The sequence below is a fragment of the Tribolium castaneum genome, chromosome 1, assembly GCF_031307605.1.
Source record: "Tribolium castaneum strain GA2 chromosome 1, icTriCast1.1, whole genome shotgun sequence".
NCBI classification, from domain to species: Eukaryota; Metazoa; Arthropoda; class Insecta; order Coleoptera; family Tenebrionidae; genus Tribolium; species Tribolium castaneum.
In genome coordinates this window covers 34985966-35010904 of record NC_087394.1, presented here as the reverse complement: position 1 = coordinate 35010904, position 24939 = coordinate 34985966, and the positions used below count along the sequence as shown (strand labels likewise).

At 37.2% G+C, this 24939-nt stretch overlaps 1 protein-coding gene across 8 annotated transcripts in view; it reads left to right on the top strand.

The window, feature by feature from the left end:
- The window catches only part of Lar (Leukocyte-antigen-related-like), a 205258-nt gene that overhangs the window by 178525 nt on the left and 1794 nt on the right, over positions 1 to 24939 (top strand). For 5 of the 8 annotated variants that reach the window (XM_064357111.1, XM_064357119.1, XM_015977629.2 and 2 more), the window contains 14 exons: positions 4324 to 4518; positions 8246 to 8356; positions 8409 to 8684; positions 8745 to 9029; positions 9452 to 9475; positions 9635 to 9735; positions 11008 to 11200; positions 11308 to 11595; positions 13028 to 13324; positions 15651 to 15790; positions 15887 to 16089; positions 16140 to 16273; positions 18445 to 20711; positions 23337 to 24083. In XM_064357111.1, the coding sequence (XP_064213181.1) occupies positions 4324 to 4518; positions 8246 to 8356; positions 8409 to 8684; positions 8745 to 9029; positions 9452 to 9475; positions 9635 to 9735; positions 11008 to 11200; positions 11308 to 11595; positions 13028 to 13324; positions 15651 to 15790; positions 15887 to 16089; positions 16140 to 16273; positions 18445 to 20711; positions 23337 to 24083 (5261 nt within the window). The remainder of the gene's footprint in view (positions 1 to 4323; positions 4519 to 8245; positions 8357 to 8408; positions 8685 to 8744; positions 9030 to 9451; positions 9476 to 9634; positions 9736 to 11007; positions 11201 to 11307; positions 11596 to 13027; positions 13325 to 15650; positions 15791 to 15886; positions 16090 to 16139; positions 16274 to 18444; positions 20712 to 23336; positions 24084 to 24939) is intronic. The other 3 variants (XM_064357116.1, XM_064357121.1, XM_064357124.1) reach the window with 3 other exon arrangements.

Sequence of the window (24939 nt, the reverse complement as noted above, 5' to 3'; positions counted from 1 at the left end):
CATTAAAATTTTTAATTGTTATGTTTCTTTGCGACCTAAAAGCTTTTCTTGTTTATGTCTTTTTAAGGAAGTTTTCGTGTACAATTTTAAGAATCCGTAAAATATAAATTTATGCTCGGTAAGTAAAATATCTGGGGCTCTCCTCTCATGTTTTATGCATCTATTTATTGTTAAACTTTTCGCTGTAATGAACGGATCCGAACCGACGCGGCAAAAGCGTGAAATTTTCTCAAGCCCAGAGGTGTTTAAGCGGTCCTCTTTGAATTTTATTTGGATCTTCCGCTATTTTAGTGCAAATCTTCAATCTTTGTTTACGTACTTCCGGCTTGTCTTTAATTACAAATACCTCAAACCGAGGTAACCTTTTAAAAATAATTACTGTTTGACATTGTTCGAGTGGGTGTCTTTTGTGTGGGTTCATCTGCAATCTGATTACAGTTAATTAGTTTTGACGCCGTATATAGTCTATTATTAACGTATAAACCGCAATATGCGGGGAAGTTAATAATTTCCACAAAGACTGAAATGGATTTCTTTGTGTTTGGAATTCTCCTTATAAATTATTAAATCAATGCAATAAGATTTTTAGTCCGGAGTCGGGATAAGCCAACTAAACAGTAATTTACTTAGCGTGCTTCAAAGGTAGTTGCATATTGTGTATAATTCTGGAACAAGTGCAAGGTGCTTTTATCGCTAAATCCCACGTTTTCCGGAGGATTATGCCATAAGCAATGAAATTATTTTACATTATTCATCCTCCCTCGTCCGTAAGGTGAATCTAGTCGGTCGTAAATCCGACTGTTTTACTACCTGCAAGTCTGAACCGTGAATTTTTGTTATTGTTTAAAACTCTCTTTCTCCACCAACACCTCTGCCAGATACTTGATTTATCGCCTCGAAATCTGCGTCTGATATCAGACACAGTCCTTTTATTTTGTGTGTCACGGTTGGCTTTTTCCTCGACACTTTTTACGATCACAACGAACTGAATCCTACATTTTGACGCAAGGACCGCGTCGTCCTCCAGGATTCTGTGTATGAATAATAGCTCGGCTCGTTAACTCAACCTTTCACATAAACGCTGCTGACTACGCTGTCTTTCCTCCGTCTGGTGATATTGCGACGTTGGATTACGTCTATATTTCATAATGGCACCGCTGCCGAAAGCCACTGTTGGCGTTGCCTACACAAGTCCCAATCCAGCCATCGATAATTCGACCTTTTAATAACCAACCCAACTCTTGCAGAAAATAACCACTCTACACTATTTTATAGCCAGACCACGTGTTTTCTGCCGGTAGCTTTGTTTGATTCTGATTTTTTACACGTTACACAATACACACATTCTTTTGATTGATTTTCGGAGATTGTAGACGAATTTAAGGATTTCTGCTCGCTTTGTGAATTTCTCAAGTATTTCCAACGATTTTCGAAGTAAAATAGCATCAATAATTTGTTTCTACTCGTAATTAAATTTGAGAATTTGAAAAATGCGGAGTGACGACTTCCAATAACTCGTAATTTCGATTTATTGTCCTTAGATTAGCTTTATTAACCCGACAGTGGTAACAGGGGAAAGATTTTCTGATGAGGAGTATGAGCGTCTTTTGGTTTTTTCGTATAGGTGTCGCTTACAATATTAAACTATAGTTTGAGGTCTTAGATTTAATGCGGGAAAGTTTGCTAGCGAGCTGGTTGCAGGTCTTAAGCCTGTGTAATATCTCTTGTGCACGTGAAGCGGTATCGGAGCTCTACCGCAGCCCCTCGTGTTCCGCTTACCTGAGGAGAGCCTGATAGGTGGATCCGCCATCAATCAATGGGTCATATCCGGAGCTTTCAGGAAATGAACCGACCAGCAGACGAACCGCTTTCAGCCTTCGTCGCCGCCTTTTTTCTGCCCATTACTCGAGCTCTTTGCGAATTCGTACATAACCGCGGCTATATTACGACTTTGGTGGTTTCGGCCGTAATATGAGCATCAGCCTTTTGGTTCTCTTTCCGCGAAGCAAACTCGTCATGAACGTTAAATTGAACGTGACACGTCTCGTTTACGTTTAAAAATTGAAAAAGCACAAATGACAGTACATTGCCGTTAAGTTGACGTAGAAGGCATGCGATGCCGGGGCACTTACCTACTCCGGAAGCTCCCTAGGCACTCTCGACTACTAAACTTCACGGCGAAATTGTATCAGATGGTGTGCATCTAAAGTCTATATGGAGTGCTTGTCTGGTGCAGTTTCGCATTTCACCTGCATCATTCCCGGATACTTCCGCCGTGAGGAATTTTAATTAACATTTATTTCAGGCGTTCCATGCATACTGAAAAATCTCAGCGGATTTTCCTGACGTTCCTAAAGCAGACAAGGGCTGCATTGTCTGCAAATGGATAGGATTGCAGATTTTCCTTCGCAGAATGAAGTTTATCGTTCATCGAATTTTTAAACGAGAAAAGGCAAATATAATTTGAGGGCTTTTTTACATAAATTTGCTCTCGAGTTCCTTTGAAGTCTACGTGTTTTGCAAAATATTTACTCAGAATATGGTCCGCGTCAGACTCGATAAAGGACCGACTGCCATATACATGCATATAGGGTGCTCACACATCAAACATACGCGGACAGCGAAAAATCATATATCCATCTACTTAGTCTCGTCTAAGACTTATCTAACCAGTCGAGATAAATTACCGACTTAACACGGAAATTTATTTAAAGCAGCTTCTATATATTAATCATTACGTTGTTACAAATTATAAATGTCTATTCTAATAAATCTAATAAATTTTATACTGGGTGGGCAACCTTATCGCGCACCCAAGAAAATCGCGACTTTTAATGAAATAAAAATCATGAAATTTTACACACCAGCCTGTACATTGATAACGACCATTCTCGATTTTTATTAAATTTTTTTATTAATAAATAAAGTCGTAGCAGTTTTGTGAGTTTTTGGGCACTAACTGTTAATTTAACTAGAAAGTTTTTAGACCAAATGAATTCTTACTTGCTAGCCCATCGAACGCTGGTATCAGAATTATAAATTTTTACTTGGTTGGTGAAATAATCGGTCTTTCTTATTTAGACGCGTGATTTATTAGAAGATGGTATAATTTGCCAACAAATGGATCAGTTACCAGTAGCCGACCTCTTTGAAGCCCCTTATTTACAGTCTTGCAATAAAACTGATGCCTGCTTTGAAATATCCCAACGAAATCTTTTACAATCTTACCCCAATTACAGTTCACATTGTCACCAAAATTTACGACGCCACAAGTAGCTACTCATAAATAAAAATAATTTTTAAAGTTGAAATGTAAAAGTGCGTTTAATTCAAAATCTGATTGGTATTTTTCTTCGCTACTTTCGTAAACAATTATCTCAAGTGAATACGCATGATTTAGTATAAAATTTAGAATTTGACTTTTTGGTCAAAAATATATTTTTTTAATTATTATTTTTATCTGCAAAAGAAAAATTACCAAAAAATTGGGGGAGATACCTTTCGAACGTACAGTCAGGCGTGTAAAATGAAATATTTTTTATATACCTACATATGCATATTCTGTCGCAGAGAAATCTCTGTACAAGAAAGCTTTTTTATTTATTAATCATTTTTAAAAAATTTGTCAAAAATGGTTGTTATGGGTTTGACTCAAGATTAAAGACGGATTAATTTTTTAACTATTTTATTTATTATCTAATTTCATTTTAATAATCAGACTTAGACAAACGGAAGGTTTTGAAGCAGTTTTTCCCAGACCTTTGTTATTTTTACGTTTAAAAATAAAATGTAGACCAAAATGATTTCTAAGAAGGCAAAAAATTTGGCATTTCGCCACTATGCTGCCATGTGGTCTAAATTATGAAAAATTGGTTAAATTCAGTGCATTTATAGTGCGTTTGGGCCGGGCCATAAATCCAGGGCCGAACCGAATGAAATATAAAATTTTAGTGTGTTTGGTACCTTCGTACAAGCTTCACGTATCGAATTAGGTCCGTTTCGATTTCGTTGCAAGTTTAATGTTATCGGAACGGACGTATGTACACCGGCTTACATTGACCAGCAAATTCGTGTAAATACCACTACACACGATCGAAGCATTAAATTGTTCGATCTGTGTGGGTAATATCGCACAAGGCCCACCGCTACTAAGCCGGCAATAAATTCCCCCGTAAATCTATAATTTACGCTTTGATTTACGCGCATTCTGAATGCCTATGGAAATTTGTTAATAGATTAAAAGGGATCACGTGGCCGCTTTATTACAGTTTACTTCGTCAAGCCAGAACCTGTCGTTTATTAAACGTCTTCTTTGTTTTGCAGCCGATAAATTGCCGCCGGGCTTCCCCCAAATCACCCAGTCGCCCACCACCAACAAGGTCGTCGAAATTGGGCACAAAGCTGTGCTTTCGTGCGCCGCCACTGGTAATCCGCCGCCCAAGATCACCTGGCTGAAGAACATGCTGCCCATCAACAGCTCCACCAGCCCACGGTACACCATCAGGGACGAAATGCCAGGTAAAAAAACTGAGTTACTTTCCAATCGCTGAAAACCGCTAATTGGGCAAGTTAATCTCGCGGGAAATCAAAACGGTGTCGCACGATTTTAATATGGCGGCTGCTGGCTGGAAGAGGGAAAAACGAAAACGGAGTCATTCGCTTGCAGAGCTTGTCGACGAAAGCTCATCTTTCACTAACTTTCCACCTACAATCTGAAAGCAGCTGCACCCTCTGCATACATGCAGCACAAAAGCTCGCACACTTTTTACACTTTCGAAAGATTCTACCTATAACCCAAATAACTAGAATTTATTTACCATTGTTGGAGGATTCAATCGATAATCGCAACCCAATTGTTATAGTCACGTGGCAAATAGAGTAAATAGACACCAGCGTTGACAGTGCTGCAAGTGACACCATTGGCTCGTTTCACGAGTTGTAATTAATAGACAAAGGCAGGAAATTAAAAATGATACTTATACCAAAAATTATTTTGGTATAAATAATGTTACTTTTGGCCAATTAATATTGTTATTATTTTTATTTTTTAAGTTGATATTTGATTAAAAACGTACTTAAATACTAGCTTAAATAATAACTGCGAGGACAAGGGATGAAAAAAAACAATTTTTAGACTAACAAAAGCGAAGTAATCTCAAAAATGGTTTCCAAAACCAAATTGAAACTCCGATTTTTTAATTAAATTGACACAAATTTCTATTTATTATGGGAGTTTAAAGCTTCATAATTTAAAAAAAAAAAACATGTCAGCAAAAAAATTAAGGCCAAAATGTTATCAAAAGACAGATTGCAAATTTAGTATAAGTCGTGCTTATTATTAGCACAAACTTAATTTTAATTAATTACTTAGTTTAATTCTCACTAAGTTTTTGGCTTATTTTCAGAAGATTCCTGGATTAAATAAATACGTAGGTAATCTAAAAAAAACTTAGACGTTTCGTTTAAGACTTCTTTTCTGTTAGTATCTTTTCTTCTTATCTAAAAAGCGTAAATTGTAACAAAGTGGAAACATGTCTTGATGAGATGAATTTATTCATTAAAACATTAAACATTCTGTATTTCTTTTGTAATAAAATATCAAGTTAAATAAATGCCATCTGTAAACTAAATCACAACTCAAAGAATAACACACAACACCAGAAAGAACGAAAATAACAATAATAACACAAATTCAGAGACAAATCCGAGATTTTAAACAACTTTGCCGAACAGTGCAAGAAATGTTAATCAGTCGTTTTTAAAGACGTTTTAAAAGCCTTGTATAAAATATATCTGCTACAAAATTGATGTTATTTAAGCAGCTTACGTGTTACACATCTCGATTTTCAGTCTCGGTGGACAATATTCAGATCGCGTGCCTAAAACACTTTTTGCAGTTTATTACATAAATATCACATTATTTTAAAATTGGAAAATCAATTAACCCTGCATGAAAATGGGCTTTTTTGCAATTTCTGAACAGACCGAGTGTTTGCTAAACGGTCTCTTTTTTTCGATAATTCGAAATCGCAGTGTATCACTTTGGGTCTTGAGAAATTTTCTTTTTATAAATTTTATATGCAGCGTCTGCTGCGGCGAAACGTAATATAAGCTACGTTTACCCGGCTTGCATATTGATTCAGCCAACCAGGAATAAGGAATATCCGCAAACGAACCACAACAAAAACTCTATTTATCTCCCCGACGTTAAGCTCTGATCTGGCCCAGGAATAATGCTCACACCTCACACAATAACAGCTTTTTATGATTCGACGGGTTTTCTCCCGGTCGGCTATTCACTATAATTACTTATATCCAGCAAGGAAATCCGCCACATCAATAATAATTGTCGCGAACGTGGAAAAAATATGTGCGGTAGAATCATTTCATGCATGGTCGCCGCATCATAATCAATTCTTTGCGGACGATAAATTCAGAATCTACAACCGCCTTGTTAATATCCTATTAGGGGGTATTTAACGGTTTGAAAGCGTTTCGTAACGGGATGCTATCTTGCGAAGGAAGATCACTAAAGCACGTTTCTGGAATTTTAGAAGCTTCTTTGTTAGCTGTTCGTATTTTGTGTGCTCGAACTAATCGAGTGTCCGGTTCACGTGTTTAGTGGAATTCCCCGGACGGATCGTTTTCCCTGGGGAACATTAGTTCTACTGACGGGAGGACTATAGCGAATCATCTCGGCCACTTCACTACCACCTACATTACGCCCACAATGCGAATGCGAATTGCAAAATTTTAAAGCGTCTTTTTATCGTAAAAAATTAAAACGTTACTACTTGAAAAAATAAATCTACTATGTGAGTTCTACCAATGAGATGGCCAATATTTGCAACAGTGAAACTTCTCTAACGCGAATCTCCAAGACGCGGAAAATCTAATTCGAATTAGGAAAAAATATTTCTATCCTTGTACTTTCGTACTGTTTTGACCAAATTACACCGAATGTTGTGCGTAAAACTCCTTGGTTTTGCTAAACGAACCAAAAAATTGTGATTCCAAGATAGATTAAAGGTCGCATTAAGAAATCTTCACTGTAAAAATGACCTAAATTGAGGTACACAGTCAAAATCTTCCAATTTATAGTTTCAGTCATTTTGCCAAATAAGTGTTAAAAAACGTGGTTATTAGTTATTACAACTTCAATATAAATTCTAGAGTTAACTTCCTTTGGCATGATTTGAGTGAGTTAATTTGAATGTATCTACGTGAATATCAGAATATCTTAGCAAGTTCGTACGAATTTTAATGTGATATTTAACCCTAACATTCAGTCTTCACTTCTTGAACTAATTTTTTTCTTAACATAAAATATTGTAGGGTATATATTTTACTTACAGTTCGACCGGAATAGTAATACTTTGATGTAAAGCTCGCCAAAGTTTTATTAACTTTTTTAAAGCTAACGTGTAATTAAAACAAACATTAGAAATAATTTATTTATGTTATAACTTTCCAGTTATGAGTTCCTTAACCAATACTGTAGTTTTATTACTTATTTTTCTGACTACAAGGCTTTATGCCTGTCTTATTTTTTCATAATTGCTGATTGTTATTTTATTCTGAGTCTCCAATTAAATACTGATATGCCATTAATAACAATAACAACAGCCGTTTTAAATAATTTTAACAGCCCTGACTACGCACGTCGCTATATATTCGAAAGACAATTTGCACCAAATTCGTCATTCTAATTATGAATAATTTTGTCCCAAATAATCTCTTGACATTACAAAAACTTCCATCAAAACAAAATAATAATAAAACTTGAGCTAATCTTTAGAAAGAATCACATCTTAGAGTTTTTTATAATTCTAGAGATGTTTTTAATTTAGCAATATCTCTACTCCTATGACATTTTTTATAGTTTCCTTTCATCTTTTGGACAATAATTCTATTAGTTGGGCATTTTACTTATTTTTTAACGAGAATAAATTACCTCTAGTTAAAAAAAATGGTTACATTTATGCAAAAATATTTTTTGGCTTGTCTCTGGTTTTAAAACTTTCCTTATTTTAAAAGATTTTTCTTAGATCTAGCAGAGAAAAGTGTTTCTACGAAGAAAAAAATTTAAATTACTAGAAGCTGAAGATTGTAATTTTACAGTCATTTACACCTTTCTGTGGAGTGACTAAAATTATTTCAATATTTTATGGGTTACTGAAATTGACTTTTTTAGATTATGCAATTTTTATTTAGAAACGTGAATGGTAGATATAATTTTTTTCAGGCACCCTCCAAATTAGAGATAGCGAAGAAAAAGACCAAGGCAAGTACGAGTGCATGGCGGAAAACGCGATCGGTACCGACTACTCCAAGTCAGCTCAACTCTACGTCAAAGGTTGAATTGGTTAGATAATAAAATAGTTGTTTTGTAAAATTTGCTTTCGTAGTGCGTCGTGTTTCTCCCCAATTTTCGATACCTCCAGCGCCGCTGAGTGAAGTGATGTTGGGTGCTAATCTGAACTTGACTTGTGTGGCAGTGGGTTCGCCGATGCCTTTCGTCAAGTGGCGTAAAGGACTCACTCAGGACCTAACTCCTGAAGACAAGTTACCCATTGGGAAGAACACTTTGCAACTAACTAATATTCAAGAGTCTGCTAATTATACTTGTATAGCCGCTAGCGTGTTGGGCGTTATCGATGCTGTTGCTCAGGTCAAAGTACAATGTGAGTAGTAATCCGTCCAAGTTTGAGACTCTGTTGACTATTGATTTGGCGCGAATTTAGCATTACCGGGACCACCTATCAATGTTCGAGCGTCAGAAATCACAGCGACTTCCGTTCGGCTGACTTGGTCCTACAACGGACCGGAGGATCTTCAGTATTACGTCATTCAATTTAAGCCAAAATATGCCAATCAAGCCTTCAGCGAAATATCAGGAATCATTACCATGTATTATACGATTAGAAGCCTTAGTCCCTACACCGAATACGAAATGTACGTCATTGCCGTCAACAATATTGGGAGAGGGCCTCCGAGCGCACCGGAGTTTGTTACCACAGGAGAAACAGGTAATTTCCTCCGGATTCATTAAATTCCGACTGTATTGCAACCACTTGTTCCGCTTCTGTCACTCCACAAACGAACGGCGGTGGCAGAAGCGAAGCAACGGTTTGATTACTGATCTAAAAGAATGGGACCTTTTCCATCCATCACGCGACATGATGATGACAGTAAAGTGTCTTAATCCACCCATAAATTTCGTTTTCTTTCACCCTACTGTTTATCATTTTCATGCAAACTACCCATTTTTCATATGGATTTTGTGCCTATGCCTAATGTAAGTTTTTTTCAGATTTTTGTGTGCATTTTTTACACGACTAGAGTAGTTTTTCACTCACGCCTTTTGGTACTCTCTAGCAATTAGAATTTTGATAAATTTCTTCAAACGCGTCACTATTGGCCACTTTAATTGTTCTTTTTTCTGTTTTAGCTGAAACGTCTTTTGGAGGTGCCAGTAAGTTAAATGTACACAATAAATAATAAGTGGCGTCATTTGTGTAACAGACCTTTCTCATTTTTGTTGTTTTTTTCGGTCGAATCCCTTTTTATTTTACTTTTATGAATGCATATTTCCAACACATTTATTCCGCGATCTGAGTCAACTCCATTTCAGAACCCGGATCGTCACCACGAAACGTGCAAGTCCGACCACTGAGTTCCAGTACCATGGTCATTCAATGGGACGAACCCGAAACGGCAAACGGACAAGTTACCGTAAGTTTTTTACATTGCATTTTTTCCCGAAATTGAAACAATTAAAAAATTGGAATTAACCAGTTTCCAAGTGTATTATGGTTGTTTAGAGGAAATAAATTACTCAGAGACAGTCCACTATATTTCATTGTTGTTAAATTTCCAAAATTATCTTTATTATCATATTCAGGACTAGATGAAAATTTTTTTCTATTTTTTTGTGAAAGTTTTATGCCCGCTATTGAAAAGGACTTTAATAAAATGGGGTAAAATATTTGCCAAAATTCGTTGCATGTTTTTTAAGACATACTGACCTGATAAATATTTAAAAAAATATTTGGTTGAAACTTTTAACTAGCTTTTTGCAACTTTTGCAAGTGTTGAAATTGACACCGATTTTTTTTTCTTAATTTTTTATACGTGTCTCCTAATTGTACTTTTTTCGTAATTTTTCATAATTTTGATGTAAATTCAACTTCCCATTGCTTACTTCAATGTTGCCAAAATAGACGCACTAAAAAGTCTTTGAATGATCGCGTTATCTAGTGAAAAACTACATTTGAAAGTTAATCTCCAGTATATTTTTATTTATGCAGAATATTTGAGTTAGTTTTCCTAATAATAATACCTCGAATAATAATAATACTTCGAAACGATAGAAACTCTTAAGTTACTAATACAAATTATTCACTTTTGAGAAAAATCATCCTTTTGGTACATAATAGCTCGACTTTTCGTATTTTTATAAAACTTTTTTTCGTTTTTTTTTTTTTGTTTCTTTTGATAAAACTGTTATGGATCTATCTTTTCTATACTTATACAGTTTTTCTCTGTGTCTATCATAAAGTTAAAAATGTCCGTTCATTTTCAATTTTAAAACGTTATGTAACCACTTTTTGTATAGTAAGCAATTGAAAAATTTTTTTTTTCAGTTTTTCAGTTCGAAATTTTTTTCAATTGTAGTATTGCCAGCAATGCTCATGGTATTAACAAGAATACAATAGTAATATTGCTTTCGTTTTTCACTTTTAAAGCACGAATTTATCAGCTTTTCAAGTGTTCTATTATTGTTTTCGCGAAACAACGGAATCGTAACTTTTGTACTTTGTTTACAACAATTCACATTTATTTCAGGGACTGCTTAAATAGCTGAAAATATATTCTAAAATCTGATAGAAGTTTGAATGTGGTTACTTGTGACCGTTCTTATGAGTTGAGTTGTTTCAACTCAATAACGTGTAATACTTTGTCCAACGGCTTTATTAACCCACATTTCCTCTTTGTCATCACTAGGGATACAAAGTATACTACACAACCAACTCCCAACTCCCGATGGCCCAATGGGAATCCCAAGTCGTCGACAACAATCAACTAACAACAATCAGCGAACTAACTCCTCACACTATCTACACCATCCGTGTCCAGGCCTTCACTTCAGTAGGTCCTGGCCCGCTCAGTGCCCCCGTCCACGTAAAAACGCAACAAGGTGCGACCATAATTGTTTATAATCATATTTTTGATAACAAAGATTTAAAAATAAAAACAAAAAAATTGAATTTAGATTTTTTTTTACTTATGGGTTGGTCTGTTTAGGCGTCCCAAGCCAACCGAGCAACCTGATGGCGTCGGATATCGGCGAGACCTCCGTCACCCTACAGTGGAGCAAACCGACGCATTCCGGGGAAAACATCGTCAATTACGAGCTCTACTGGAATGACACGTACGCCAAAGAGAAACACCACCGTCGCATACCTATCACCGAATCCTACACATTGACGGGACTTTATCCCAACACTCTGTATTACGTGTGGTTGGCGGCGAGATCGCAACGTGGGGAAGGCGCCACCACACCCCCGATACCAGTCAGAACGAAACAGTACGGTAAGAGAATCCGGTCAGGGGGCGGTTTTTGTGAGTCAAGGGTGGTGATTTTTTGATTTTTGGAGTATTTTTGCGTTGCAACACAGCGTTTGCAATATAAGAACACATGTAGTTTTTGGCAGGGGACGGGGGGCGATTTTGCTGCAATTTGCGCGTTCTAGTCGTGTTGGAAGTACGATGACTTAAGAGCCACGATCACAACTTTTTCAACTGCACCAAGTTTTGACCGAATTTGCACCATTGGTGCAAACGAAAACGGACAAAAACGTTGTTTCGCATTACATCTGAACGAATTTTAAGTATTGGTGTTTTGAAAGCCGCTCCTAAAGAACTACTCAGTTTGTTGAGAGATCAAGTATCGCCCTTGGATCTGAGGTGCTTGTGAATTAGGAAAAAAAAATTCCAAAGTTTCTGTATAAAAAGAGTTTCTTCTTTATTTAGAGTTAAGAAAAAAGTCACGAGGGATTTTGCCATTTTGTATTGAAATTTAGAAATCTCTAAAAACTTTTGTACGATTTGTATAGGGTTTAAAAGTTTTGAAAAAATCACACTTTCTGGAACTCATCCGCATTCCGCTATCATCGCTTGCTTGTAATTTATACAAAAGTTGAAATTTTAATTAATTTTTGCTATTCTGGGAAACGCATTAAAAAAACTATTGTTGGGGCTGTTATAAAAACGTAAATCCGTCTCTTTTCATATTTTATTGTACGATAACGAATTCTCCATAACAGGTATAGTGTGCAGACGAGAGAACATCAAAACTTTATATCGCACGACGAGGTTTATAAGGATGGCTTGTTAAAACACAATGAAATATTTTTAGGCGTACATTTGCGGTCTAGAAACTCGTGTTGTAAATTTGGCCAAAATGTGAAAATAATACGTCTGGCAGTTTAAAAAGTTGTGCTTGTGGTGTCTTTTGCTGTCGGCGACGGCACGACCTGAACTCGTCGATTCAGACTTGAGACTAATGTTGCATTGTTTTAAAAATGCGATTGATCGGAACTTACGTTCCAGAAGTGTGTAAGTTTACTAAAACTATTTGAATTAATGCCGTTGTGGATGCGTGATGGATGAGTGTTTTATTTTTCTTGTGGAATTGCATTTGCATGCCAGTAACTAGTCGTCAGTGGATATTAATTTGTTAATGAGCACTGCACAAAGTAATGCTATGCCGTTTTTTTAATGAACTGTGTGCAATTGAGCACCTTTCACTTGTTTTATTTGTTTTTCATTTGTTTTTTGGTATTGTTTTACCGTTTCATTTGACGTGTATATCTCTCTACCAGGTAGTGAAAATTTTTATTTTAATATCCACTTGTTGTCATTTTTCGTGAGTTTTGATTAAGAGAGTCATATTCATATTGAGTAACAGTAAAAACTAGGCTATAAGCTTTTGGCTTAAGTTAACACGCTAACGCCACCGTAGTACCGGGCGCTCCGCCCAGCAACGTTACCGGTGAGGCGGTAAGTCCGACTGCCATCCGAGTCACCTGGGAGCCGCCGCTTGCTAACCGCAGTCATGGAAACATTATATACTACAAGCTGCAGTATGTCGAAGCAGATAGATCTGATAGCGAAGCTATAGAAGTTAAAATGAACGCTACTAGTTTTGTGCTTGACGAACTTAAAAGATGGACCACTTACCGAATCTGGGTCCTGGCTGGCACCTCAGTCGGGGACGGACCCAGCTCATTCCCCATCACCGTGCGAACCCATGAAGATGGTACGTTCTGTTTTTGATTCCATCTAACTATGATAAGAACGGTGATGTTTAAACTAAGATGTGGGGCGACGAGGACGGGGCGCCTTAGCGATCCGGACTCGTCCCCGATTATAATAAATGTGTTACCACAGTTGACAGCTTACGAAAGGAGTTTGTGTAAAACAATAAACATGTTGTGATTCGAGAACAGCGACGGTCTTGTCTACAGTGTAGTCAACGAATTCGGCGCCACCGCACAAACTTATTCAATTTTTCAGAACGTTATGTTTTTGTGCGGTGGCGCTCGAGTCTGCGACGCCTTGCTCCCTACACCTCATCAAATTTTCCCTCTTTATTTGCGATTTTCGTTATGATTTGCAGGGGACGTTCCGTCCGCCTGGCCTTCTAGTTGTAGTTTTTGATGAGATTTTTGACATATCCGTTGTGATATGTGTGACTTAACCATTTTTTAACCATTGCAGCCCGCCCAGGAAGGATTTTTTGAAGCTGGTTTTGTGAATTTTTGTGATTTTTTGCAGCTGTTATTTTTGAGACCTCACGTGAACCTCATAGTGTAGTGAACTATAAACAAAATTAATTTTTAATGTTTTTTCTTCTGTCTACAAAAGCGTTTGCAGGAGCTGAATTAAAGAGGTTTTTCCGACGAATTTTTTCAATAACTGTTTTTTCGGTATTTCTAAAAATTTCTAGTTAATTGTGTTTATTTATTGTTTTGTTCGATTTTTCGTTCCTTGTTGTTATTGTTTTAGCTACTCACGTTCACATGTAATGATTGCTTATTGATTTTCATTCGCACAGAGTTGCATTGCAATGGCACATTTTTTGAGTCACAATCGGCACTCTTTATTTTTATATAATTATGAGTATTAATTTTTTTAGTTGATTTCGTGCACCGTTTTCGTAATTTAGTAACACACCACCTAGCATGCTGGTGACAGTCCCTCAACCTCCCGTTAATTCCTTCGATTCCTTCAGCTCCTGATCCCTTGTCTATCGCTAGGCAGCACCTCACTCTCACAAGTAGGTGACATGCGCACTTTAATATGGCACATTTATATCACATTTCACTGTGTGTAAACTACACTTGCACCATTTTTTGTGTGTGATTGTATGACTGAGAACTAATACTGATGCTAAAAGGAAAAGTAACCGATTAACGCCACAGTTGTGTACATTTGGAGTAGAAAACTGCTCCACGAAGACTAGTTTTTTGAGAGAGCTAACAGTTGGTCAAGTCTTGTTTTGGCTCGCTTCTCGATTTTCAGGCACAGCTTGGAATTGTCACATTTGAATACCAATACTTAACACTACTCGTAGACCGTAGGAGATAATAATAGTGATGCTATGGGCATGCTATATTTGACATTATTATATCTGGTATCTGCTCTAACGATTTAGCCGATTGATTTCTTTTATTTCTTTGGTGCATGAAGAAGCAGACGAAATTTTTGCAAAGAAATTTGACTTCTTCTCAAAGTGTGTGCAAGTGAAACGACACAACCAACAACTAACATTGTGACAGATAGTTGGACACGATTTTTTCAACACTGTTTTTTCTTGCGACGATTCGATCCACACATCCCTACAACTTTTTTGACCATCCGGCTTTCCCCCGTGATGTTTTAACAGCGAATCGATACAATCATTTTTTGAGATTTTTTAATCAATACATGTGTGTGAGTATTTTTTCTATTTTTCACGAACCTCCAAGCATTTTTGTAGCGGAGATAGATTTTTCTTATTTTTTGTACATGTTTGAATTTTGATGGATATAATAGTGTTGTAACACTTTTACAATTACTATTTTTCTGACTTTTTTGCATTACTCGGTCCACAGATATCAGTGAGTATTTTTCTCTGTTGTGTGCTAGTAGTGAACTTTTTATTTATTATTAGAGAATTTGAGTAGAACATTTTTGAGCTTTTGATTTAGGCCAATCGGAAAATGACCATAACAGTTGAGAAAATAATGTTCATTTTTCGATTTTTTATTATTTCCCTTCAAGCAGCGCCGGGACGAGTACACACAATAAAACTCTTTCTATTTTCCGCTGATAAATGTGTAGATAAAATTTATAGTAGGTTCTTGTGTTCCATTAATCCGTCTGGATGAGGTAATTATTCAACGATATTTCGTGTGTTGGTATTCAAATGTTTTAGGAAGTTTTATGGGTTTTTGTTTTCATTTGATTTTTGTTGTGTTTCGACCAAGAATGAGTGAGAAAAGCAAACAATCGAGAAATTAAGATAAACAAGTGCCTGCATGCCATAAATAAGTCTTTGTTGTTCTTACGGAACACTTTCTTAATCGCTCCTAATTCCACAGTTCCCGGCAACCCCGAAGACGTAAAAGTCACCCCAATCAATTCAACCACGATCAAAGTCGAATGGAAACCGCCCCATCCGAAAGAACGCAACGGCATTATCCTGGGTTACCACGTCCACGTCCAGGAAACCAAAGAAGAAGTACAGTTTTTGATTTTTCGAGAGTCGCCCTCTACTAGAAATTACCTAGACGGCGGCTCTATCGAGCGATAATTTCACCGTCTTAATTTTCCACAGGGCAAAAACTTTCTCAACGATCCGATGAAGTTCGACGTTTTTGGAGACGCTGTTTTGGATCTTAACGTATCGGGATTGCAGCCTGATACCACCTACGCCGTACAAGTGGCAGCTCTGACGAGGAAAGGGGACGGCGACAGGAGTCCTCCGGTCAACGTGCGAACTCCCGGAGGAGTGCCCAATAGACCCGCCTTGACCATAAAGTAAGTTCGGGCGAATTTGGCTATCGATCGGCTGATATCTTTGATTTAAGGATCATTGAACGGGAACCAACGGTTACGATAGAGCTGGAGTGGACCAGACCTTCGCAAACTTACGGCGAGTTGAAGGGGTACAGACTGAGGTTCGGGGTGAAGGACCAAAAGTTGAAAGATGTCAATCTTAAAGGTAGGGCAAATCGTAGTTTTTATTTTTCACACTTTCATTTGTGGTCATTGTTAAAATTAAGATACGATGGATAATTTTTATTTTGTCTTTTTTTTTACATAGTCAGTGTAACAAGCAGTTAGTTTATTTGGTCTGAAAAGTTGGTATACCAGAGTTTAAGACAAAAAAATTGTTGTAACTTTCATGATCTTTATTAAAAAAAAAAACACGATTTTGTGTAAGTAGCTATTTTTTTAGTTAATATTCAAAAATTCGACGTTCTTTTTTATAATAATTGGAAAATGACTGGAAAGTTACTCTTGTCTTTTAAAATTGATTCAAAGCATTCGGAAGATGAAATGAAAATGATTTAGTGATAAAAGAGATTTAGAACTCAATAAACACTACTTTTATATTTTTTTCTTCATAAATTAAATTATATTTTACAAAATTATAAACCAAAAAACTATAGGAAAAAAATTTTTTTTATTAAAGCCTCAAAATATCAAACCGTTTTAGAAACAGGGATGAGTTCTTCACAACATAGCAACTCTGACAGCTTATTGCGTTGGGTTTTTAAATTTTCATTAAAAAAAGTGTTTCAATTTGTACAGATTTATCGGCACTGTTTTTAGGCATTAACAATTGAAAAATCACTAAATTGCAGTTTTAGATAAACAAATAATTATTTAAACATTTGAGTATTTTAGTAAAGATTTTTCTTTGATTAAAAATAGAACAAAACACTGAATATAACTTCGGGATTGTAACTAAATTATTATTTTTTTATAGATTTTATAGTTCATAGTAAATCATCTAAAATACATTTTTGTGGAAAAAGCGCAATAATTTCATTCATTATGCCAAATAATTCAAATCATTAATCAATAACGACACTTCTTATCATTGCTACTCTTATTGAAGGTATGACCACTCGAAAGGGCGCTGAGGGTCGCACAAATCAACTGGAGCTCAGAACTAAGCTAAGGAAATAACAAAGTTTATTACTTAATAATTGCTTACAAAACAATGAACAAATAATGGTTGTTAAATATAGAATTTTAGACTTTCAACTACATATTTATTTGAATGTGAAAAGAATAAGTAATATGTTTTTTAAACATTTACAAATAAGTAATGGTTTTGTATAACAAACAACAACACATACACTGTACACATACAGTTTCACACAACTTTAAAACTTTTCGCTGCAACAAATTAAAACACATTTCATATTTTTATGTTAAGAAACCTTTGATAAATAGTTATCAATTGTTTAATATGATTTCAATCACCATCTCACAATAAAACTAATTCTTTGAAGGTGTACAAGTTACATACATTTTCAAAGTTAATCGAAGTCTCGTAAAATTATATGAAACATCCTCTATTGGATTAAGTCTCATTGTTATTGCATGTTTTTTTATATTGTATACGTTGTAAATCTACCGATAGAAAAAAAAAATACAACTGAGAAGATTAAGAGTTGTTTTTATTTATTTGGTAGATATTTATAACACATCAACTTTACAAACAAATATCGAAAAAATACATTTGTGTTCAAAAATCTTTCCTTTTACTTGAGGAACTGATATTTACAACGTAATAAACGTTAGAAATATTTATCTCTGAATTCCAACTACATAGCATTGACATCTTAGAAACATCAATAATAGGTTTAAAATTGTTTATAATGCAATACTCTTTCTTATTTCATTATTCAAAGTAAAAAAAAAGGAAAATGCAAAGTTCAAAAAAATTCACAGTCCAGAAGAAGTAATAGAAGTTTAGATACATATTTATTTGGGAAGACGGAATTTACTTTTTTTTGTTTTGTTTAAAAATTAGTCGACTTATCGCCTCCCTTCACTCTTTTATGTAACGATTTTTTAAAATTTCTTCTGTGTAATTGCTGGAATCTTCTTTGTTTTTTTCCATAACTTGCAATCTAAATTATTCAGCAAAGTATCTGTGCATACAAAAGTACTAAGGTGGGCGTTGTAAAAATATAAAATTACTTGAACATGAGACGATTCAAAAGTCATTCGATATAAAAACTGGACCCTGCTGGACCCCTGGACTAAAAGACACACTAGGTAACCAACTAACTCTTTAAAATTTTTAGTTAAATCTAAATTTTTCTGTCATGTTCATAAAATTGTTGATGATTTTAATGTTTCAAAATTTTGCAGGCACCCACACCAACTCGTACCGCATCAGCAACCTGGAACGCGGCGTCGAATACGAATTCCGTGTAGCCGGCCAGAACCACATCGGCATAGGCCAGGAGGCCATAAAGTACATGCACACACCTGAAGGCCCCCCAACCGGCCCTCCCAGCAACATCACCCACCGCTTCCAAACCCCTGACGTGGTCTGCGTTACATGGGATCCCCCAGCTCGGGAACACCGCAACGGCCAAATCATCAAATACGACATACAATTCCACAAAAAATCCGACCATAGCAATATCATCACTCGCAACGTTTCGACCACCAAGGCAGTTTTCACCAACTTGGAGGAGAACACCGAGTATGTGTTCCACGTGAAGGCTTACACGAACCAAGGCGCCGGCCCTAATAGTGAAAAATTTACAATTCAAACGGACCGTGATATTGGCAGAGCGCCACTGTCGGTCAAAGCGGTGGCAACGTCCGATTCGAGCGTAGAAGTGTGGTGGGAGCCGGTTCCCTCACGGGCGAAGATAATCGGTTACCAGATTTTCTACACCATGACTGCGGTCGAAGACTTGGACGAGTGGCAGCAGAAATCGGTCGATGTGACCGAATCTGCCGATTTGGTCAATTTGGAGAAATATGCACAGTATGCCATTGCAGTCGCTGCGAGGTTTAAGAACGGACTCGGACGCCTGTCTGAGAAAGTCACCGTTAAGGTGAAACCGGAGGACGTGCCGTTGAATTTACGGGCACACGAAGTGTCCACGCATTCGATGACCTTGACTTGGTCGCCCCCAATTCGTCTGAACCCGATCAAGTACAAGATATCGTTCGATGCCATTAAGGAGTTCGTCGATTCGCAAGGAATCACCCAAACGCAGAAAATCGAACGTAACGAAATATTGCTAGCCGATGACGCTCGGACCTACACAATTAATAATCTCTCGCCCTTTACCACGTACAACGTCAATGTTAGTGCCATTCCAACGGATCATTCGTACCGACCTCCCACTAAAATCACAGTCACGACTCAAATGGCAGCCCCACAACCAATGGTCAAGCCCGACTTTTACGGTGTCGTGAACGGGGAGGAAATCCACGTTATTTTACCCCAAGCCTCCGAAGAATACGGTCCCATAAGTCACTACTATCTAGTCGTGGTGCCCGAAACAAAGGAACAAGCCAACATGAACCCTGACCAATACTTGACGAATAATTTGATTGAGAATAAGGAGAAGGCGGCTAGTAACCACGACCTGCCTTATATCGCTGCCAAATTCCCGCAGAGAAACATCCCGTACACCTTCCATCTCGGGACTGGCGAAGACAATGACGAGTTTACAAATTACAAGTTACAGAGGGGGAAACGCTACAGGATTTTCGTGCGTGCTGTGGTGGACACGCCCCAGAAGCACCTTTACACCAGCAGCCCCTTTTCCGAGTACCTATCGCTCGACATGCGCGAGGTGCCCCCCGGCGACCCGCCACTGCGCCCCAACCCCAACGTCCCGACCGACAACGACGTGAAAGTGAGCTCGCAACGCAAGGAAGCTGGACTTTTCTGGATCATAGTTCCCGTAATCGCCGCCTTGTTGCTATCCCTCATTTTCGTCCTCGTGTTCATATACCGCAAGCGGCGCCAGCCGTGCAAAACCCCCGATCAGGCCGCCGTGACACGTCCTTTAATTCCGGCCGATTTAAATAATAGTATAGCGCCCAGCGATCCTGTGGCAATGCGACGCCTCAACTTCCAAACACCTGCCATGATTTCGCATCCGCCGATTCCCATCTCGGAGCTAGCGAATCATATCGAACGCCTTAAAGCCAACGACAATCTCAAGTTTTCGCAAGAGTACGAGAGCATAGAGCCGGGACAGCAGTTCACGTGGGACCACTCCAATATGGATGTGAACAAGCCGAAGAATCGGTATGCTAATGTGATCGCGTACGATCACAGTCGCGTGATTTTGACGCCCGAGGAGGGTGTCTTGGGGAGTGATTATATCAATGCGAATTATTGTGACGGGTATCGGAAGCATAATGCGTATGTGGCGACGCAAGGGCCGCTACAGGAGACCTTTGGTGATTTTTGGCGGATGTGTTGGGAGTTGAAAACAGCGACGATTGTTATGATGACCAAGTTGGAGGAACGGACGAGGATTAAGTGCGACCAGTATTGGCCAACGAGAGGGTCGGAGACGTACGGCAATATGAATATTACGATAACTGACGTTCAGGAGTTGGCGACGTATTGTATTCGCACGTTCCAGATTACGAAACAGGTAGAGTGAACAAATGATTAGGTACTGATCATCAAAGATCGGATTTTTTTGGGGATGAATAATGCTAGTCGTTGAGGGAAAAGTACGTAAAAAATTCAATAAAACCATGCTAAAATTTTTAATTACTTGAAAATCTTGAGTACCATTTAAATTTATTGTTATTTATGCTGGTTTTTATTTGTCTTACCTTGATTGTGTAACACACGCATAAAAATTATCGCTACACGGATGATTTTCTTAATTAATTTAGAAACAAAAAAATATTTTATTGCTTTTTGAAGTACAATAAGGGTTGAAATAAAACGCAAAAAATGTTTTCAAAAAAATTTATTTTTATCAAAAATTGTAATTTTTATAGGAACTACTATGTATTATCACTTTTAGTCCGAATAACAGCTTCCAATGTTTTAGGAATGCTTGCTATGAGGTCAAAGACATAATTTTGAACCAATTTTTCCCATCTATGCAGAAAGGCATTTTACAGTTCTTGTAGAGACCAAAATTCATTTCGCTGCTTTAGCAAGCCTTGCTGAGGGTGATTCCAAACATAATCGATAAAATTAAGATCGGAACTTTTTTCAGACCACCACAATGTTCTTAAATTGACCTCTTACAGATACTGTTGCATAATTCTAGCTATGTGAGGTCAGCTATTATCGGATATTTTCGTGAATAAACCTGAAATTATTCCCGACAAAAGGGCAATTATTAGATAAGCACCACGTAGAGACACCAACTCTGTGTGTTCCCAGACAGACATTCTCCCAAAATCATAATTTTTAACCTCTACCGGAAAAGAATTTCAAATTCATCCAAATTCCAATGAATACGATCACAAAAAATTCCATGTGTTGCGATAATTTTTGAATATGATCACAAAAAAATTCATGTGTTGCGATAATTTTTGTGCGCAGTGTATTTTCCAGTTTTCTTGGACAGAATTGTAGGAAAATGAGTCCTACTTTTATAAATGTTACATAGTGGCAATACGTAATTAATAACTAATTTGTCCAGCAAGAACCACGTGAAGGTTTAGAACATTCTTGTCAGGAAAAACGGAGATAAGGTTGAGGTTTAAAGAATGATTATTAGAAAAAAAATTGAAGTTAAGAATAAAATCATGTCACGGTTTGAAAATTGTGAAGGGTTATTAGTTGTTTTGGCCGGTACAGAAACAGAAGGCCTAAATTGCTTTGGGACTTATTATCGTTACTTCAAGATCCTGAAGTAACAAACCAGTAACGAACCAATACTGCATTGATTCAGGTCTATTGGTTTATTTGTGGCACACCTTTTCTTTTCACTTCTTTCATTATCTTGTTTTCACCTTCTATCGTTTCTTCGTCTTCCTTTTTTGAGTTTCCCGCGTCAAGGCTGGAAAACTTTGAGAATTGAAACTCCCTGTCGTTTTTGTAAAATTTCTTGGTTTTCGAAGTGAGCTTTGAAATTTTTTCTTCTTGCGGAATTCGCCATATTGGCTTCTGTTTTTCGTGTTGAACTATTTGGCTTCACTTTGTCTCTGATTTTTTGAAAAATCAGCCAAATTTTGGGATTCTACGAAGTGGATTTGTACTCTATAGAGCACTAACAATAAGCTGTGACCACTGGGAGTCAACTGGTGTAAGATTGTGCTAATTTCGGCTCAAAAATCTATATTGAAATACGCACTTTAAGACCGCTCAACGTCAAAGTAAGTAAAAAATTAGGTCTTTGGACCAACTGTGAATTGGCTTTTGCAGGTTTTTTTGACTTTGCCTTTTTTTCATCTTTTCTTCATCTTTTTCCGTGTTATCGATTTGGCGTCAGGGGCGCAGATAAAATTGAAGTTTCAAGATCTCTCTAGGAACAAGGTGTTAGAATCCTGAAGGATCGCCCCCCTATAAGGTTCGATCTATCCTTGTACCTCGCGGTTTTCTAAGACAAGCCCTTCACAAATTATTTTCCTGGGGGCGTGACCCCATTTGAATTGATGAAAATCACCACTGATATAGTGCATGTTATTAAACTAGCTCATTATGTTTCAATCGTTACGACATTGTCTTTAATTAAATCATTAAATCTATACGTAAATATGCAGAAAAACGGCACGTCCGGAAATGTGACGCTAAGTAATGATTGGACGCTGATTTCAAAACTACTCCCAGATTTTTTTCTTTCAGCTCTAATTTTTGAGATATAGCGAACCCAAGTTAGTATTACTTATTAAGAAAAAGACGCAACTTTTAGTCGTTTACTTCTCTGTTGCCTCAGATTTCTTTGCTGTTTATGAGTATTTTTCTTTTTTTACTTCAATTTTTCAATCAGCGCCCAGGTTGTCTCAAAATTAGCGAATTCCGAGTTCAGATTTTTTTCCGTCAACTCTAGTTTTTGTGATATAAGTAACTTATGAGCTATTTTGCTACTGTTGGACGCTGATTTCAAAACTGCCAACAATTTTTTTGGTTTTTGAGATATTAGTAACTTTTCCACACTTTTTGCAAGCTGTAATGGAAACTCGAGCTATTGGTGAATTAGTAAATAACACTGGTTATTAATCCCCCAAATCCTCCGATCACTATGACGATCATTCACGATTTTAAACTGAACACAGTTGAATTAATTCCTTTTTATTTTTAACAAAACCAGGGAGGACTAAACGAGCGTCGCGAGGTGAAGCAACTGCAGTTCACCGCATGGCCTGACCACGGCGTGCCCGACCACCCAGCCCCCTTCCTCCAGTTCCTCCGGAGGGTGTCCAGCCTCAACCCGCTGGACGCCGGCCCTGTGGTGGTGCACTGTTCAGCTGGCGTAGGTCGCACCGGTTGTTTCATCGTCATTGACTCAATGCTGGAGCGAATGCGGCACGAAAAAACCGTCGATATTTACGGACACGTGACGTGTTTGCGCGCCCAGAGGAACTACATGGTGCAGACCGAAGACCAGTACATTTTCATCCACGATGCGTTGCTCGAAGCTGTGATTTGCGGACAGACGGAGGTGCCAGCTCGCAATTTGCAGTCGCATATCCAGAAGCTGATGCAACTGGAGCCGGGCGAGAACGTGACCGGGATGGAGCACGAGTTCAAGAAGTTGGGCAATATCAAGACTGATTCGTCACGGTTCGTTACGGCGAATTTGCCGTGCAATAAACATAAGAATAGATTGGTACATATCTTGCCGTATGAGAGTACGAGAGTGTGTTTGGCGCCGATAAGAGGGATCGAAGGCTCGGATTATATCAATGCGAGTTTTATCGATGGGTATAGGTATAGGAAAGCGTATATTGCGACGCAGGGGCCGCTGCCGGACACCACGGATGATCTGTGGAGGATGCTGTGGGAGCACAACTCGACGATTATTGTCATGCTGACGAAACTCAAGGAAATGGGACGGGTAGGTTTAGAATTAAAACAATAATAATAATAATAATTTTTATTTCCAATAGACTTTTTAGTCTATAGCGGACAAAATTAATATAAACAATATATATAAAATATATGAGAAAAAATACCAATAAAGAAATGCCCTGGCAAAGTTGAGACATATCACTTAAACAAAACATTGTAAATTGTAATGAAAAATAGTCTAAAAGTTTGACCTTTACAGTTTTTGATTTGAAATTATGAAAGAATACAATTATACAGAGTCGCTAAAAAGTATGGATACAGTTAAATATTTTCAGAACGGTTTAACAGAAAACCTTGAAATTTGGAGAACAGTTAGAAGTGTTCAAATTCTATCATCTGAGAGCTTTTGTAAATTTTTATCGCCATTTATTTTGAAAATACAAGGCTAACTTGATTTTTTTTAATGGCAGGAAGCAGGAAGGGTCACATTTAATGATTTTTAAAAGAGCATTTTTTTCTGAATTCAATGATGTAACATGATACCGGCCTTTACTTTTATTAAAATGTAAAAAAATAAAAATTTTCTGGAATAGTAAAACTAAGTTAGCTGTGAAAATAATGTTATTAACGATATCTCTCACTTGTATATTAGCCAAAAATTAAACTTGGGTGCAATAATTAGTTTAATAATGATACATTTAAGTAAAACTGAGCAAAAAAATTCTCATGCTGGTTTATCATGGAGACAGAAAGCCAAGAAGTTAGTGGAAATCAGTTTTAACATCGTTTGTAGCATCAAAATCAAGTATTCCGTGTTTAAAATTTTCTAATTAAAACATGTTCTTTCTCAGTTAAAAGTGTTATTTTAAGAATTATTTTTTACTTTTACTTATTTTTTAGTT